The sequence below is a fragment of the Eubalaena glacialis genome, chromosome 8 (assembly GCF_028564815.1).
Source record: "Eubalaena glacialis isolate mEubGla1 chromosome 8, mEubGla1.1.hap2.+ XY, whole genome shotgun sequence".
NCBI lineage: Eukaryota > Metazoa > Chordata > Mammalia > Artiodactyla > Balaenidae > Eubalaena > Eubalaena glacialis.
The window spans coordinates 96,169,818-96,184,260 of record NC_083723.1 but is presented as its reverse complement, the minus strand read 5'-3'; the positions used below and the strand labels follow the sequence as shown (position 1 = coordinate 96,184,260).

Genomic DNA, 14,443 nt, shown 5'->3' with positions numbered 1-14,443 from the left:
TAAACTAGGCCTTTAGGTAAGCTGATAAACAAAAGTGACACAATTGTCTTTCTGTCTATCATAAGAGCCCTATAATGGGACTTTCACACGTTTGTTTTCTGAGACAACTGAGAAAAATCAGATAAACAACATGTTATACATAACACCCTGTTGAGGTTCTTCATACTACTAATCACAATTGGTAATTATTTTATTTATTCTTTCCTTGATTATTGCTTGTATTCACCCAAAGAATATAAGTTCAAAAAGGTCAGGGTAATCTATCTTGTTTTCCACTGAATTCTCAGCACCTGGCATAGTGGTTGGCTCACATAAATACTCAATAAAAACTTATTTGGATTGACTGAGAGACAGTCAGATGGAAGGATGAATGGATGGATGGACAGACAGACAGGTGGGTGAGCAGGTGGGTAGATAGATGGAAGGAAGGAAGGAAGGAAGGAAGGGAGGAAGGGAGGGAGGGCAGATGAATGAATAAACTTATTTAGTAGATCTAATAAATAAATGGATATAGTCAATTTTGGTCAATTACCAGATCAACTCTTAATTTAAAAATCTTGTGGAATTTCATATGCACACTTCTATTTCTGAATGAGCCCATGTTGTACAAACACATTCACCATACATCATGATTTTCCAAACATAACAGTAAGGCTTTGTATAAGCAATCTGAGTATGCCCTGTGTAGATGAGGCATGAGGAAAGAGAAGCGAAGGCAAGTTCAGGAGCAGGAAGTGATCTGCTCTAAAGTCATATCAAGCACTTTTGATGAAAAGTTCCTTGAGTTTCAGACTCTTAAATCATTAGCCAGGATTCTAATGATTAGGATAAATAACTACATTCCCTTTCCTTAAGAAGCAAACATTGAATGTTTAGAGAACACAGGTTTTATGTTGGGATAAAACTGGATTAAGACGCAATTTGTAAATCTTTAGCTTTAAAGTTTTTAGCTATCACTCTGGTTTCCTTATATTGTTGAACTGCTGGCATTGCATTATGTCACACACGGTTTTCAACAGCACGGAATCTAATTGGTTCATACATAACAAAGTCTTCTGTTGTTTATATAATTGGCACATAATAATTCTTTTCCAGGATTTGTTTTTCCAGGCTTCTCAGTGATCTGTTGAATAAGGCCAGAGTACTTCCCGCAAATAAGCTTTTAAGATAGATCTTAATTCCAAGTCAATGTTTTCTAGTAACTTCAGTGTACCTCCTCTTTGAGAACTTTGGATCAAGATAAATCAAAATGTTATGTGGAAAGTTAAACAGTGTTGAGTTTGGTGCTAGCTGTAATTGCATTGTACCATGACTAGAACAGTCTCAGTACATTCTTTTCAGAGTGTCTTATTCGCCATTTTAATACTGCAACAGATTGAAACCTGTTGTAATTATTTTTCACCCCCTTTAGTCTCCAGAAATCAAGATGCCAAATCAAATGAAATTTGGATCCCCAGAGTTATACTAATTGTAACTTTTATATGTTGATTATTAATCTGTTTATTATTAATAAAACATAATTCCTAACATAATAAGTTCTTGAGACTATGCTCCTTATAAAACCAGTATAAGACAGAATTCCATATGTGTTTAACAAATCAAATAGATACTAGGCACTTATGCTGCTATGATCTGAGCCCCTGATATTGTGTGAATTGTTTGTGGCATCTTAGTATTTTAAAGAGACTACACATGGAGAAAGCAGATAAGCTCACCCAAAAGAACAGACCTTGAAGTCTGATTCAATATCTATTTAATCAGAGGACTGTCCAGTACTGTAATATATACAATATATCATCTGAGGCATTTTGTTAAATCTAGGTTTATCATGAAAGACTTAGCTCCAAATTAAAATCACAGCCTGTATTTTGAGAGGTAAGAGAAAAGGAAAAAAAGGAAGAGATATTCTAGTTAGGGGAAGGTGATGTTAAAAATTTAGGCAAAAATCAAAAGCTTTTAAGAAAAAACTATTTGAGACTGAAAAGAAAAATAAGTTTTTTTTTAAGTTACTGTTTTTAAGTTAAAGTTATGAAATACTTGCTACATTTCTCATGCGTTGAAAATAAAATTTAAAGCACAGGTTCTGTGAAGTAAAGGCCTAAATTAAGAGCCCAGAAAGTAATAGGACATCTCTTCACTAAAGTAATTTCTGTGAACAAAGTGTTTTAATATGAAGATTGAATCATTTTTCTGCACAAAATATTGATTTTTTCATATTTTCACCATGCTATAGGCTGAATATTTGTGTCTCTCCTAAATTCATATGTTGAAATTCTAACCCTCAATGTGACAGTATTAGGAGGTAGGGCCATTGGGAGGTGATTTGGTCACGAAGGTGGAGCCTTCATGAATGGGATTAGTGCCCTTATAAAAGACGCCCCAGAGAAATCCCTTGTCCCTTCCACCATGTGAGGTTACAGTGAGAAGACAGACACCTATGATGAAGTGGGCTCTCATCAGACACTGAACCTGTGGTGCCATGATCTTGGACTTCCCAGACTCCAGAATTGTGAGAAATAAATTTCTGTTGTTTATAAGTCACGAAGCCTATGATATTTTGTTATAGCACCCTGAATGGACTCAGACACACCATAGAACCAAGAATACCGAAATTCATTAAAAATTAAACAAGAAATGCCCATTTAAGTCCTTTTCAAATGTTTTCTCTCTCTCTTTTAAGAAGATGAATTAGACCACAGTTAAGCTTGCAGGATTTTTGGATAATAGAAATAATATACAGATGGTCCCTGACTTAAGATGGTTTGACTTACAATTTTCTGACTTTACAATGATGTGAAAGCAATATGCATTCAGTAGAAACTGTACTTTGAATTTTGATCTTTTCCTGGGCTAGTGATATGTGGTACGATACTCTCTCATGATGCTGGATAGCAGCAGTGAGCTGCAGCTCCCAGTCAGCCATGCGATTATGAGGGTAAACAACTAATACACTCACAACCTTTCCATAACCATACAACCATTCTGTTTTCACTCAGTATAATATTCAATAAATTACATGAGATATTAAACACATTATTATAAAATAGGCTTTGTGTAAGATAACTTTGCCCAACTGTAGGCTAACGTAAGTGTTCTGAGCTTGTTTAAGGTAGGCCAGGCTAAGCTATGATGTTCAGTAGATTAAGTGTATTAAATGCATTTTTGACTTAATATTTTCAACTTATGATGGGTTCAACAGGACATAACCCCATCATAAGTCAAGGAAGATCCATACTAAACTTGAGCCTACTTCTTAATCACCATGCAAGAAGTTTTTTGGGGGGCATCTTGTTACAGTTTGCAAGATGTTGTTAAAGGTTCTAAGGGCAAAGCAGTAGAAATTACATTCTTAAGAGAGTTGCTCAGAATAACATTTTAAGAATCAATTCCTACTGTAATCAATCATATGACCTAGAAGTAGGTATAATCCATTCATTCATTCATGCATTTAACATATAGTAAGCTAGGCAATGTGCCAGGCAAAGGGACCAAAAAATTGAAAAACAAGACTTCTAGTTTCTGGTCCAGCATATAAGGAATTTGGGTGTCATCACTCTATCTTAACAACAAGTGAAAAGCTGAGCAAACTGAAAATCAAAACTCTTCTTAGATCCTTCAGAAAATGAAGTCACAGGGCAAATCATTGCCACCACAAGTGGAGAGACGGACAGAATCACAACTTACTGGAGCAGAAACCCATGATCAGAAACCTCCATAGCAACTTGAGCAAGGGTAGAGAAATCTAAACTGTAACCAACAAATTGCTGGAGGCTCAGTGTGGTCAAGTCTGAGAGTAAAAACGTCCCAGGGAAGTCATTCATAGAGAGGTCCCCACACTTTTGTAAGTATTACCTCCAGGAGCTCAATCACAGTTCATCTCACAGTGAAGTACACAGAAATACCCTCTGGTGCATCCAGCAGGAAGATGTGGGAAACCACAATTTCATAATATTACAGAACATTCTGTTTTTCTTAACAAGGCCTCCTTCAAGAGAAACTATTTTACCAGAACCTAACCTACTGGGTTTTTTATTAGAACCTAACTGATCGAAGAAAGGAGAATACTCAACTCCAGCCCACACAAGTGTACTGTTGCACCTAAGGGGGAGAAGAATCTGAGAAGCACTTGTGAAGTTCACTGCTCAAGGGCACAGTCTCAATAAAAGACTGAGACTTAATTATAGAACAATAGAACACTTCCCTTTTCCCCAGACCTTACACCACTAAAGGTCTAATTATCAGTTTCTTTTATCCAGTAAATCATGCCCACCTTTCAACAAAAAATCACAAAGTAGGGAATTCCCTGGCGGTCCAGTGGTTAAGACTTCACCTTCCAATGCAGGGGGTACAGGTTCGATCCCTGGTGAGGGAGCTAAGATCCCATATGCCTCGTGGCCAAAAAACCAAAACACAAAACAGAAGCAATATTGTAACAAATTCAATAAAGACTTTAAAAATGGTCCATGTCAAAACAAAAAAATCTTTAAAAAAAAATTACAAGGTACACTAAAGGCAAAAAACACAGTATGAAGAGATTGAGCAAGCATCAGAACCAGAGTCAGATATGCCAGAAATGTTGGTATTATCAGTCTAGGAATTTAAACCAACTATGAATAATATGCTAAGAGCTCTAATGGAAAAAGTAGAAAACATGCAAGAACAGATAGTGTAAGCAGAGAGAATGAAATTTTAATAAAATTAAAAAAGAAATGCAAGAGATAAAAAACAACAACAACACTTTAACAGAAATGAAGAATGGCTATGATGGGCACAGCAGACTGAACATGGCTAAGAAAAAAAACCTGTGAGCTTGAGGCTATGACAACAGAAACCTCCAAACCAAAAAACAAAGAGAAAAAGACTAAACAAAAAAAACCCCCAGAATATCCAAGAACTGTGGGACAATTACAAAAGGTATAATATACCACTAATGGAAATACCAGAAGGAGAAGAAAGAGAGAAAGGAACAAAAATATTTGAAACAATAATGACTCAGAACTTCCCCAAATTAATGTCAAAAACTAAACCACAGGTCCAGGAAGTTCACCGAACACCAAGCAGGATAAATGCCAAAAAACTACATGTAGGTATATCATATTCAAACTACAGAAAATCAGAGATAAAGAAAAAATCTTGAAAGAAGCCAGAGGGAAAAAAACCACCTTACTTATAGAGGAACAAAGAAAAGAACTAAATTCAACTATTCTTCAGAAAACATGCAAGCAAAAAAAGAATGGAGTGAAATATTTAAAGTGTTGAGAGAAAAGGACCACCAAGCTAGAATTCTGTACCTTGTGAAATTATCCTTCAAAAGATAAGGGAGAAATAAAGACTTTCTCAAACAAAAATCAAGGGAATTTGATGCCAGTAGATCAGCTTTGCAATAAATGTTTTAAAAAGTTCTTCAGGAAAATTAAGTCAGAAATTCTGATCTACGTAAAGAAAGGAAGAGCATCAGAGAATGAATAAGTGAAGGCAAAATAAGAAATATTATTTTTCTTATTCTTAATTGATCTGACAGGTAGTAGTGTGTTCAAAATAATAATAGCAACAATGTATTCAATTATGTATGTTTATATATATGCTTCTGTATAAGTGAAATGAATGGCAGCAATAATACAAAGGACAAAGAGGGAGGAAGTGGGAATACAGTTGACCCTTGAACAACACAGGTTTGAACTGTGCAAGTCCACTTACACGCAGATTATTTTCAATAGTAAACACTACAGTGCTACAATATCCAGAGTTGGTTGAATTAGATGATGCAGAACTGCGGATAAAGAGGGACCATGTGTACAGAGCAATCTCGGATAAACAGAGAAGATATTTTCGACTGTGCAGAGGGTGGGCACCCCCTACCTCCACCCTGTTCAGGGGTAACTGTATTTTGTTATAATAACATACTTCCACGACCTGTGAGGCACTATAGTGTTGTTTAAAGGTGACCTGGATTAGTTGAAAACATATATTGCAAATTTTAGGGCAACTACAAAAAGTTTTAATCTCTCTCACCTATTTCTCTCATCCTCCCAGTGCCCACCCCTCTGGCAACCACTTGTTCTCTGTATCTATGAATCTCTGTTTTGTTATATTTGTTCATTTTTTTTGTTTTTAGAGTTCATGTATAAGTGAAGCCAGATGGTATTTGTCTTTCCCTGACTAATTTCACTTTAAAGAAATAAACCCACTTTAAATGTAAAGGCATATATAAATAGATTAAAAGTACAGAAAAAGATATACCATGTTAACACTAATTAAAGAAAGTTGTAGTAACTAATTTTACACAGAGCAGATATCAAAGCAAGAGAAATTTTCAGATAAGGGGTACCATATAATGATAAAGGGGCCAATACTCCAGAAAGACATAATTTTTAATGTGTATATGCCTAACAATATTGTGTCAAAATAACATGAGGCAAAAACTGACAGAATTGCAAAGAGAAATAGATGAATCCACTATTACAGTTGGAGACTTCAATATTCCTCTATCAAAAATGGACAGACACAGAAGTTAGAAAATCAGTAAGGATATAGTTGAACTCTACACAATCATCAGTCAATTGGATATAATTAACACCTATAGACTACTTCATCCAACAACAGCAAAATAACATTCTTCTCAAGCTCACAGGGAACATTCACCAAGATAAATCACATTATGGGTCATAAAACACAATTTAACGAATTCAAGAGAATGCAACTCATACAATGTATGCTCTCAGACCACGATGGAATTAAACCAGAAATCAATAACAGAAAGACAGCTGGAAAATCCCCAAATACTTGAACATTAAACAACACATAGGGTAAAAAAGAAATCTCAAGGGAAAAAAAGATTTCAAATAAATGAAAATAAAAAAGAAATTTATCAGATTTTGTGGTATGCAGCAAAAGCAGTACAGAGGGAAATTTATAATATTAAATGCTATAGAAAAGAAGAAATATCTAATATATCTCATACAAAATAAACATATATCTGTAGTATAATATAAATATCTTGTATAGAAAAGAATATGTAATACAAAAAAGAATAACTAAAATCAATAATCTAAGCTTCCATCTTAGGAAACCAGATAAAGAAGAGTAAATTAAATCAAAATTAGGCAGAAGAAAAATAAATAAATAACAATTACAGTAGAATCAACCAATTGAAAACAGGAAATTGGTAGGGAAAATCAATGAAACTAAAAACTGGTTCTCTGAAAAGATCATTAAATTTTATAAGTTTCTAGCCAGGCTAACTAAGAAAATAAGAGAGATGACACAAATTACTAACATCAAAAATGAAAGAATATTTACCTTATTTAGCATAAGGAATGTGGTTAATATTGTAATAACTTTGTATGGGGATGGATGGTTACTAGACTTATTGTGGTGACCATTTCATAATGTATGCAGATGTCAAATCACTATGTAGTACACCTGAACCTTACATAATATTGTATGTCAACTATATTTCAATTAAAATTTTTTTAAAGAAATGAAAGAGGGAAACTCACTACATCTCTTAATACATATTATTAATAGCAAAGAAATACTACGAAAAACTCTATGCCACTAGTTTGATAACTTAGATGAAATGAACAAATTCCTTAAAAGATACAATCTGCCAAAACTCATAAGAAGAAATAGACAATCTGAATAGGCATATACTTTTTAAAGAAATTGAATTGATAATTAATAACCTTCCAAATCAGAAAGCACCAATCCCAGATAGATTCACTGGTGAATTCTACAAGTCACCTAAAGTAGAAATTCTACCAATTTTCTACAATCTCATTCAGAAGATAGAAGCAAAAGGGATACATCCTAAATCATTCTATGAGACCAGCATTGCCATAATACCAAAACTAAAGATATTACAGATCAATATTTCTCATGAACATAGATGCAAAATGCTTTAAAAAATTAACAAATGAAATCCAACAATGTATAAAGAGAATTATACACCATGACCAAGTGGGATTTATCCCAGATATGCAGGGTTGGTTCAACATTTGAAAATCAATGAATACAATCCATCATATCAACAGGCAAGAAAAATAATACGGCCATATCAACAGATGCAGAAAAAGCCTTTGACAAAATCCACCACCAATGCCTGATAAAAACTCTTAGCAAAGTAGGAATAGAGGGGAAGGTCATCAACTTGATAAAGAACCTCTACAAAAATCCTACAGCTATTATTACTGAATGATGAAAAACGTGAAGCTTTCCCACTAAGATCAACATCAAGGCAAGAATGCTCCCCTCTTACAACTGCTTTCAGCATCCTAATCTTAGCTAATGCAACAAGACAAGAAAAGGAAATAAAAGGCATACAGATTGAGAAGAACAAAGTAAAACTGTTTTTGTTCGCAGATGACATTATCATCTATGTAGAAAGTACAAAAGAATCAACACTAAAACTCCTGAAACTAATAAGTGACTATAGCAAGATTGCAGGATACAAGGTTAATATACAGAAGTCAACTGCTTTCCTACATACCAGCAATGAACAAGTGGAATTTTAAATTAAAAACAAAATACAATTTACATTAGCACTCCCCAAAATGAAATACTTAGGTATAAATCTAAGAAAATATACACAAGATCAGGATGAGAAAAACTACAAAAGTGATGAATTAAATCAAAGAAAAATTAAACAAATGGAGAGATATTCCATGGTCATGGATAGGAAGACTCAATATTGTCAAGATGTTGGTTCTTCTCAACTTGATCTATAGATTCAGTGCAATCCCAGTCAAAATCCCAGCAAGTTATTTTGTGTATATGGCAAACTGATTCTAAAGTTTATATGGAGATGCAAAAGAACAGTCAACACATTATTGAAGGAGAAGAACAAAATCAGAGGACTGACACTACTCAACTTCAATGATTTTGGAAGTTGACTTAAAATATTAAGGCAGCCTAATAAGAACACCTTCAGTTTTCCAGCTTTTTGCTCAATGATTCTCTTTAACTCCACTTCTCTTTAACTCCACTTATCTCCTTTCCTCCTGTCTCAAGAAACAAAACAAAACAAACAAACAAAAAAACTCCCAACTACTCCTACAGAACAAAGGCAAATCCCTCTATATACCCATCCTCTTAGACAGATGTTCTTGCTTTCTCTCTCCCACCACCAACATTGGTGTTCTATATAACCCCTCAATTTAGGACTCACCCATTCCCTAAGCCTTTACAGTTGGAATTCTACCCTCACTCTTCTACATCACTCCTCTACACCTAACGACTCTCTTAAATATGGGTTCTCACAAGTAGATGGGCACGTATCAGCACCACCTGGAAGGTGTGATAAAACACAGACCACTGTCCCCACCCCTTGGGCAGTAGGGCTCAGTGAGGCTCAAAAATATGCATTTCTCGCGAGTTTTCAAGTGACGCAGATGATGCTGGTGCAGGAACCACACTTTGAGAACCACTGCTCTCAAAGACCATGTGGTAGCAAAATCAATTAGGATTTTCTGAGTTATCACCTCCCTTTATTGCTTTGGCTCTCAAGATCCATAATCTGCACCAACTTGCACCAATCTTGGATCCAATTACATCCTTTATGCATCCTCCAGTCATCGAATGACTGAACCAGTCATTGTTTTCCGTACATGCTCCATGCCTCATGTTTTTCCCTCTGCCTACAGCACCCTTCTTCACCCACCTTAATTATTCAAATCACAGTTTAAGTCTTGAGCCTCATTCTAAATGCCACTTCCTGTGGAAAACCTTCCCTGAATAGCCCAACTCCCAGCCAAATGATAATAACTGCTTCCTCGTCTGAATTACCTTAGCATTTTATCTATATATCTCTTATTCAAGGGTATAATTTTTTGGGGTGGGGAGGGGAGCTCTTTTCAAGAATAAAGATTTCAAAATTATAAACACAAAATTATGTACAGGGCCTTGAAAGGGGCTCAGGCAAGTGAAGTTCTTTGAAACCTCAGCCTTGTTAGCTTCAGAGTAATTCTGCTTTAGCTGTTACTGGATTTCACATTTCCCCTTTTAGATTGACATCTTCTGTGACAGATCTCTCTCTCTTTTTCTGTCTTCTTTCTTCTGCTCCTTCTTTTTCTTCTTTTAAGAGAAGCATGTAAAAAAGGACTTTGAGGTCAGACAGATCTGAGTTTGAGATCCCTGCTACTTCACTCACTTAACTGATTGTTAGTTTCTTCCACTATGCGCAAAAAGGGTAATAACATCTACCTTTGGAGTTATAATAAGATCAAATGTGATAGCAAATAAAGGTCTTTAAACAGTGCTTAGGACATGATAAGTGCTCTATAAACATCTATAGCCTTATGTGAGTAATTTTCAATTCTCCCAAAGCACCTAGGGAGTGTCTTGCAAAGACACATCGCCTGCTTCCTGTATAAAGGTTCAGAGAAGACGGAATGCCTGAGCATATTGCTTCTTCTCATTTTACAGCGTCTCTGATTACTACTCTCACATCAAGGAAACTACCTACAAAAATGAGGACTCTGAAACTCTGTCACTCTACTAGGACTTGTTTGTATTTAATTTAGCGGGCAAGTGAGCATTGGAAAAGCAAATGGATGGGAGAATGTCAGGAGGAGGGAAAGCAAATAATTTACCAAATCTATTCCTCCTGTGGATCAACCTATCTGTTGCTGTTGTTATAACTTCACAGCGCTTTTGGCATCCATCCTGGTGACCTTCAGCTGCCTATGGCATTCATTGACGTATGAAGTAAGAAAGAGTAATTAATTATGCTTTTCTCAATGGAAGGGAAGAATGAAGGCAAACCATTAATTTTACTTAGTTCCAAAGCATAACTTTAGACAACCTCATTCTAATATTAGGGGAAAATTCAGTCTAAAACCTAGTCTTTCCATTTATGCCCATTTATACTTTTCTCTCAGGAAAAAACAAATCTCATTCTTGATGAGCATAAATATAATAAAGAGCTAATTTTAGTAGTATGTGAATATATGTTTCCTAACTAGACTAAAAGGTAAGTCAAAATTTCCAGTGTGCAATTTCAAGCCATTTAGCATAAGATGTAGAAAATTTTTGCTCACTCTATACTTTTTTCTTATCAGAACTTTGCCTAATACATCCAATTATCAAACATTCCTAAACCCATGGGCAAAAGCAAGTGAAAACAGTCTGTTTCTGTGTTGGTGACAGTGATGATGGCCTAACAAACCTTACTGACCATTATCTCCCCAGTTAAAAAAAAAAATCTGTTTGAAATTAAACCACAGAGAGATGAAGTTTTAAAATTCAGTTTTCAGGGAATTCGTTGGTGGCACAGTGGTTAAGACTTCGTGCTCCCAATGCAGGGGGCCCGGGTTCGATCCCTGGTCAGGGAACTAGATCCCAAATGCATGCCACAACTAAGGAGCTGGTGAGCCGCAACTAAGACTGGCGCAACCCAATAAATATTTTTAAAAATAAAATAAAATAAAATTCAGTTTTCATAAGAAGTGGCCCTATTGTATTCTATCTCAATTTAAATGGAAAAGAAAGCAATCAAAACAATATAATACTCCTGCTAGATTTACAGAGTGGCCCAGAATAAGGAATCTGGAGAGAATATAAAATCACATTTACAGAGCATAAAATGTAGGGAGAATGACCATCCCCTTCTCTAAGAATCAGTTCCAGAATCCGTATATTTGAGTAACTTCTGTGAATTCAGCCCAGTGCTGGGATCCATAAAAAACACTTCAAAATAGTACAAGGTTATTTTTGCTTATTAAATAATAAAAAATTATTGCTTCATAAATAATTATAGCTTAGTACATTATTGGGAAAAAAATTTAACAATCCATACCTTGATGAAAACTCCAACTAAACAAGCAAATTGAAAAAAGCTAAGAAAAAAAGTACCACTTGTTTGAAAGAGTGTCAATTAGGTAAAATTTAAGAAAACTTTAGATGGAATCAGCAACAAAATATTTCCCTCACCTGAAATGGAAGATAGTTTCAAGATGCAAAATCTAAAACATGTTATAATTTTTGTTTATTTTACAGCTTCTTTAGTTGGTAAGGTAGCAATCAATTAGATATTCTGCAAGTAGAATCACATTTAAAATGGTCCCAGGGCTCCCCTGGTGGCGCAGTGGTTGAGAATCCGCCTGCCAATGCAGTTCGATTCCTGGTCCAGGAAGATCCCACATGCCACAGAGCAACTAAGCCTGTGCGCCACAACTACAGAGCCTGTGCTCTAGAGCCCGTGAGCCACAACTATTGAGCCTGCATGCCGCAACCACTGAAGCCCACGTGCCTAAAGCCCGTGCTCCACAACAAGAGAAGCCACCGCAATGAGAAGCCTGCGCACCGCAACAAAGAGTAGCCCCTGCTCACCGCAACTAGAGAAAGAATGCACACAGCAACAAAGACCCAACTCAGCCAAAAATAAATAAATAAAATAAATAAACTAAAAAAAAAAAAAAAAAAGGTCCCATTATATGCCCAGGAGTGGGATTGCTGGATCATATGGTAGCTCTATTTTTAGTTTTTTAAGGAACCTCCATACTGTTCTCCATAGTGAGTGCACCAATTTACATTCCCACCAACAGTGTAGGAGGGTTCCTTTTGCTCCACACCATCTCCAGCACTTAATTATTTGTAGACTTTTTGATGACAGTCATTCTGACCAGTGTGAGGTGATATCTCACTGTAGTTCTGATTTGCATTTCTCTAATAATTAGTGATGTCTAGCATCTTTTCATGTGTTTTTTGGCCATGTGTATGTCTTCTTTGGAGAAATGTCTATTTAGATCTTCTACCCATTTTCTGATTGGGTTGTTTGTTTTTTGATATTGAGCTGCAAGAGCTGTTTGTATAAGCAACCTAAATGTCCATCGACAGAGGAATGGATAAAGAAGATGTGGCATATATATATATATATATATAAAATGGAATATTACTCAGCCATAAAAGGAACAAAATAATGTCATTTCCAGCAACATGGATGGACCCAGAGATGGTCATACAGAGTGAAGTAAGTTAGAAAGAGAAAGACAAATATCATATAATATTGCTTATATGTGGAACCTAGAAAAATGGTACAGATGAACTTACTTGCAAAGCAGAAATAGAATCACAGATGTAGAAAACAAACTCATGGTTACCAAGGGGGAAAGAGGTGGGTGGGATGAATTGGGGGATTAGGACTGACATATATACACTACTATGTATAAAATAGATAACTAATGAGCACCTACTGTATAGCACAGGGAGCGCTACTCAGTGCTCTGTGGTGACCTAAATAGGAATGGAATCTAAAAAAGAGTGCATATATGTATATATATAACTGATTCACTTTGATGTACAGCAGAAACTAACACAACATTGTAAAGTAACTATACTCCAATAAAAATTAATACAAAAATAAAATAAAATGGAATAAAATGGTTCCATTATATAGATTCAGGACTTTGCAAAGTATATTTCACATGAAACAATGACTTCATATAATAACTTGAAAATATTTGTGTTCAATATTGGTCCTAGTCTACAATAACAGTGTTACAAATGGATTCTACTAACACATTGCTTTAGGCTACTGAGATTCACTTACTGAACACAGGTTTAACAAAGCAAGCAATGTTTAAATCTCACCCTCTGGCCAGGACTTATTGAGAAGGAAATGTTCTCTAATACGGCATTCCCACCGTCTGTATACTTCACTGTGAGGTCTTTGACGGTCATTCGGCCCCCTGAGGGCCAGATGTCATCTTTCTTCACATGTTGATTCTTGATAATCATAACTTTCGAGAGCTGGTCATCCTTGGATGGTTTCAATGACTTGTTAGGTTTACCGTCTTCTGTTGGCATATCAATAAACTTAAAGACTCGGTGCACAGATCGCATCTGAAATAAAAATAATTTTTAATTTTTGTTTAAGAGCTGCAGGCAAAGTCATAATTAGTTTGGTGTTTCCTAAAAAATAACTTGTAAGATGTGATGCTAGCTAGTCGTCACTTGGTTATTTGTTAGGTTTTTCAATGAACTAACAGGAAATAATTGGATGTAATTAAAAGCTTAACCAAGAGAATTAACTAGGATTTCTATAAATGCGCTCTGTATAAAACTGCTTATTTTTGTGATCAGTTAATTCTCAGTTATGCAAGCCACACATAAATAGCCAAACTCTACTCAAGGGAATAGATGATGTCAAGGGGAAAACTTTTTTCTACCATGAGTAGTACTACACAATGTTTTACAACTGGTATATTATAATAAAATGTTTCACACCTCTAAACCACTACATAAGAGTCTTGCCTTACTCTCACAGTACATTAATAACTATCAACAATTCTATGTCAGCTGGGTGGTAAGTGGACTCTTGAAGCTTAGTAAATTTTGAATAACTTCACAATAATCTTCAAACAAATTTAAGTCACTGGCATATATCTGTAGTTAAATATTACATTTTTAATCTGAATTACTTAAAGATCAATTTCCATTGCTGAGC

The 14,443-nt window shown here is 35.4% G+C and overlaps 1 protein-coding gene across 1 annotated transcript in view; it reads right to left on the bottom strand.

The window, feature by feature from the left end:
* CFTR (CF transmembrane conductance regulator) overlaps positions 1–14,443 on the bottom strand; it is a 199,644-nt gene that overhangs the window by 25,398 nt on the left and 159,803 nt on the right. Inside the window, exon 22 of the mRNA XM_061198249.1 lies at positions 13,588–13,839. Within this exon, the coding sequence (XP_061054232.1) occupies positions 13,588–13,839 (252 nt within the window). The remainder of the gene's footprint in view (positions 1–13,587; positions 13,840–14,443) is intronic.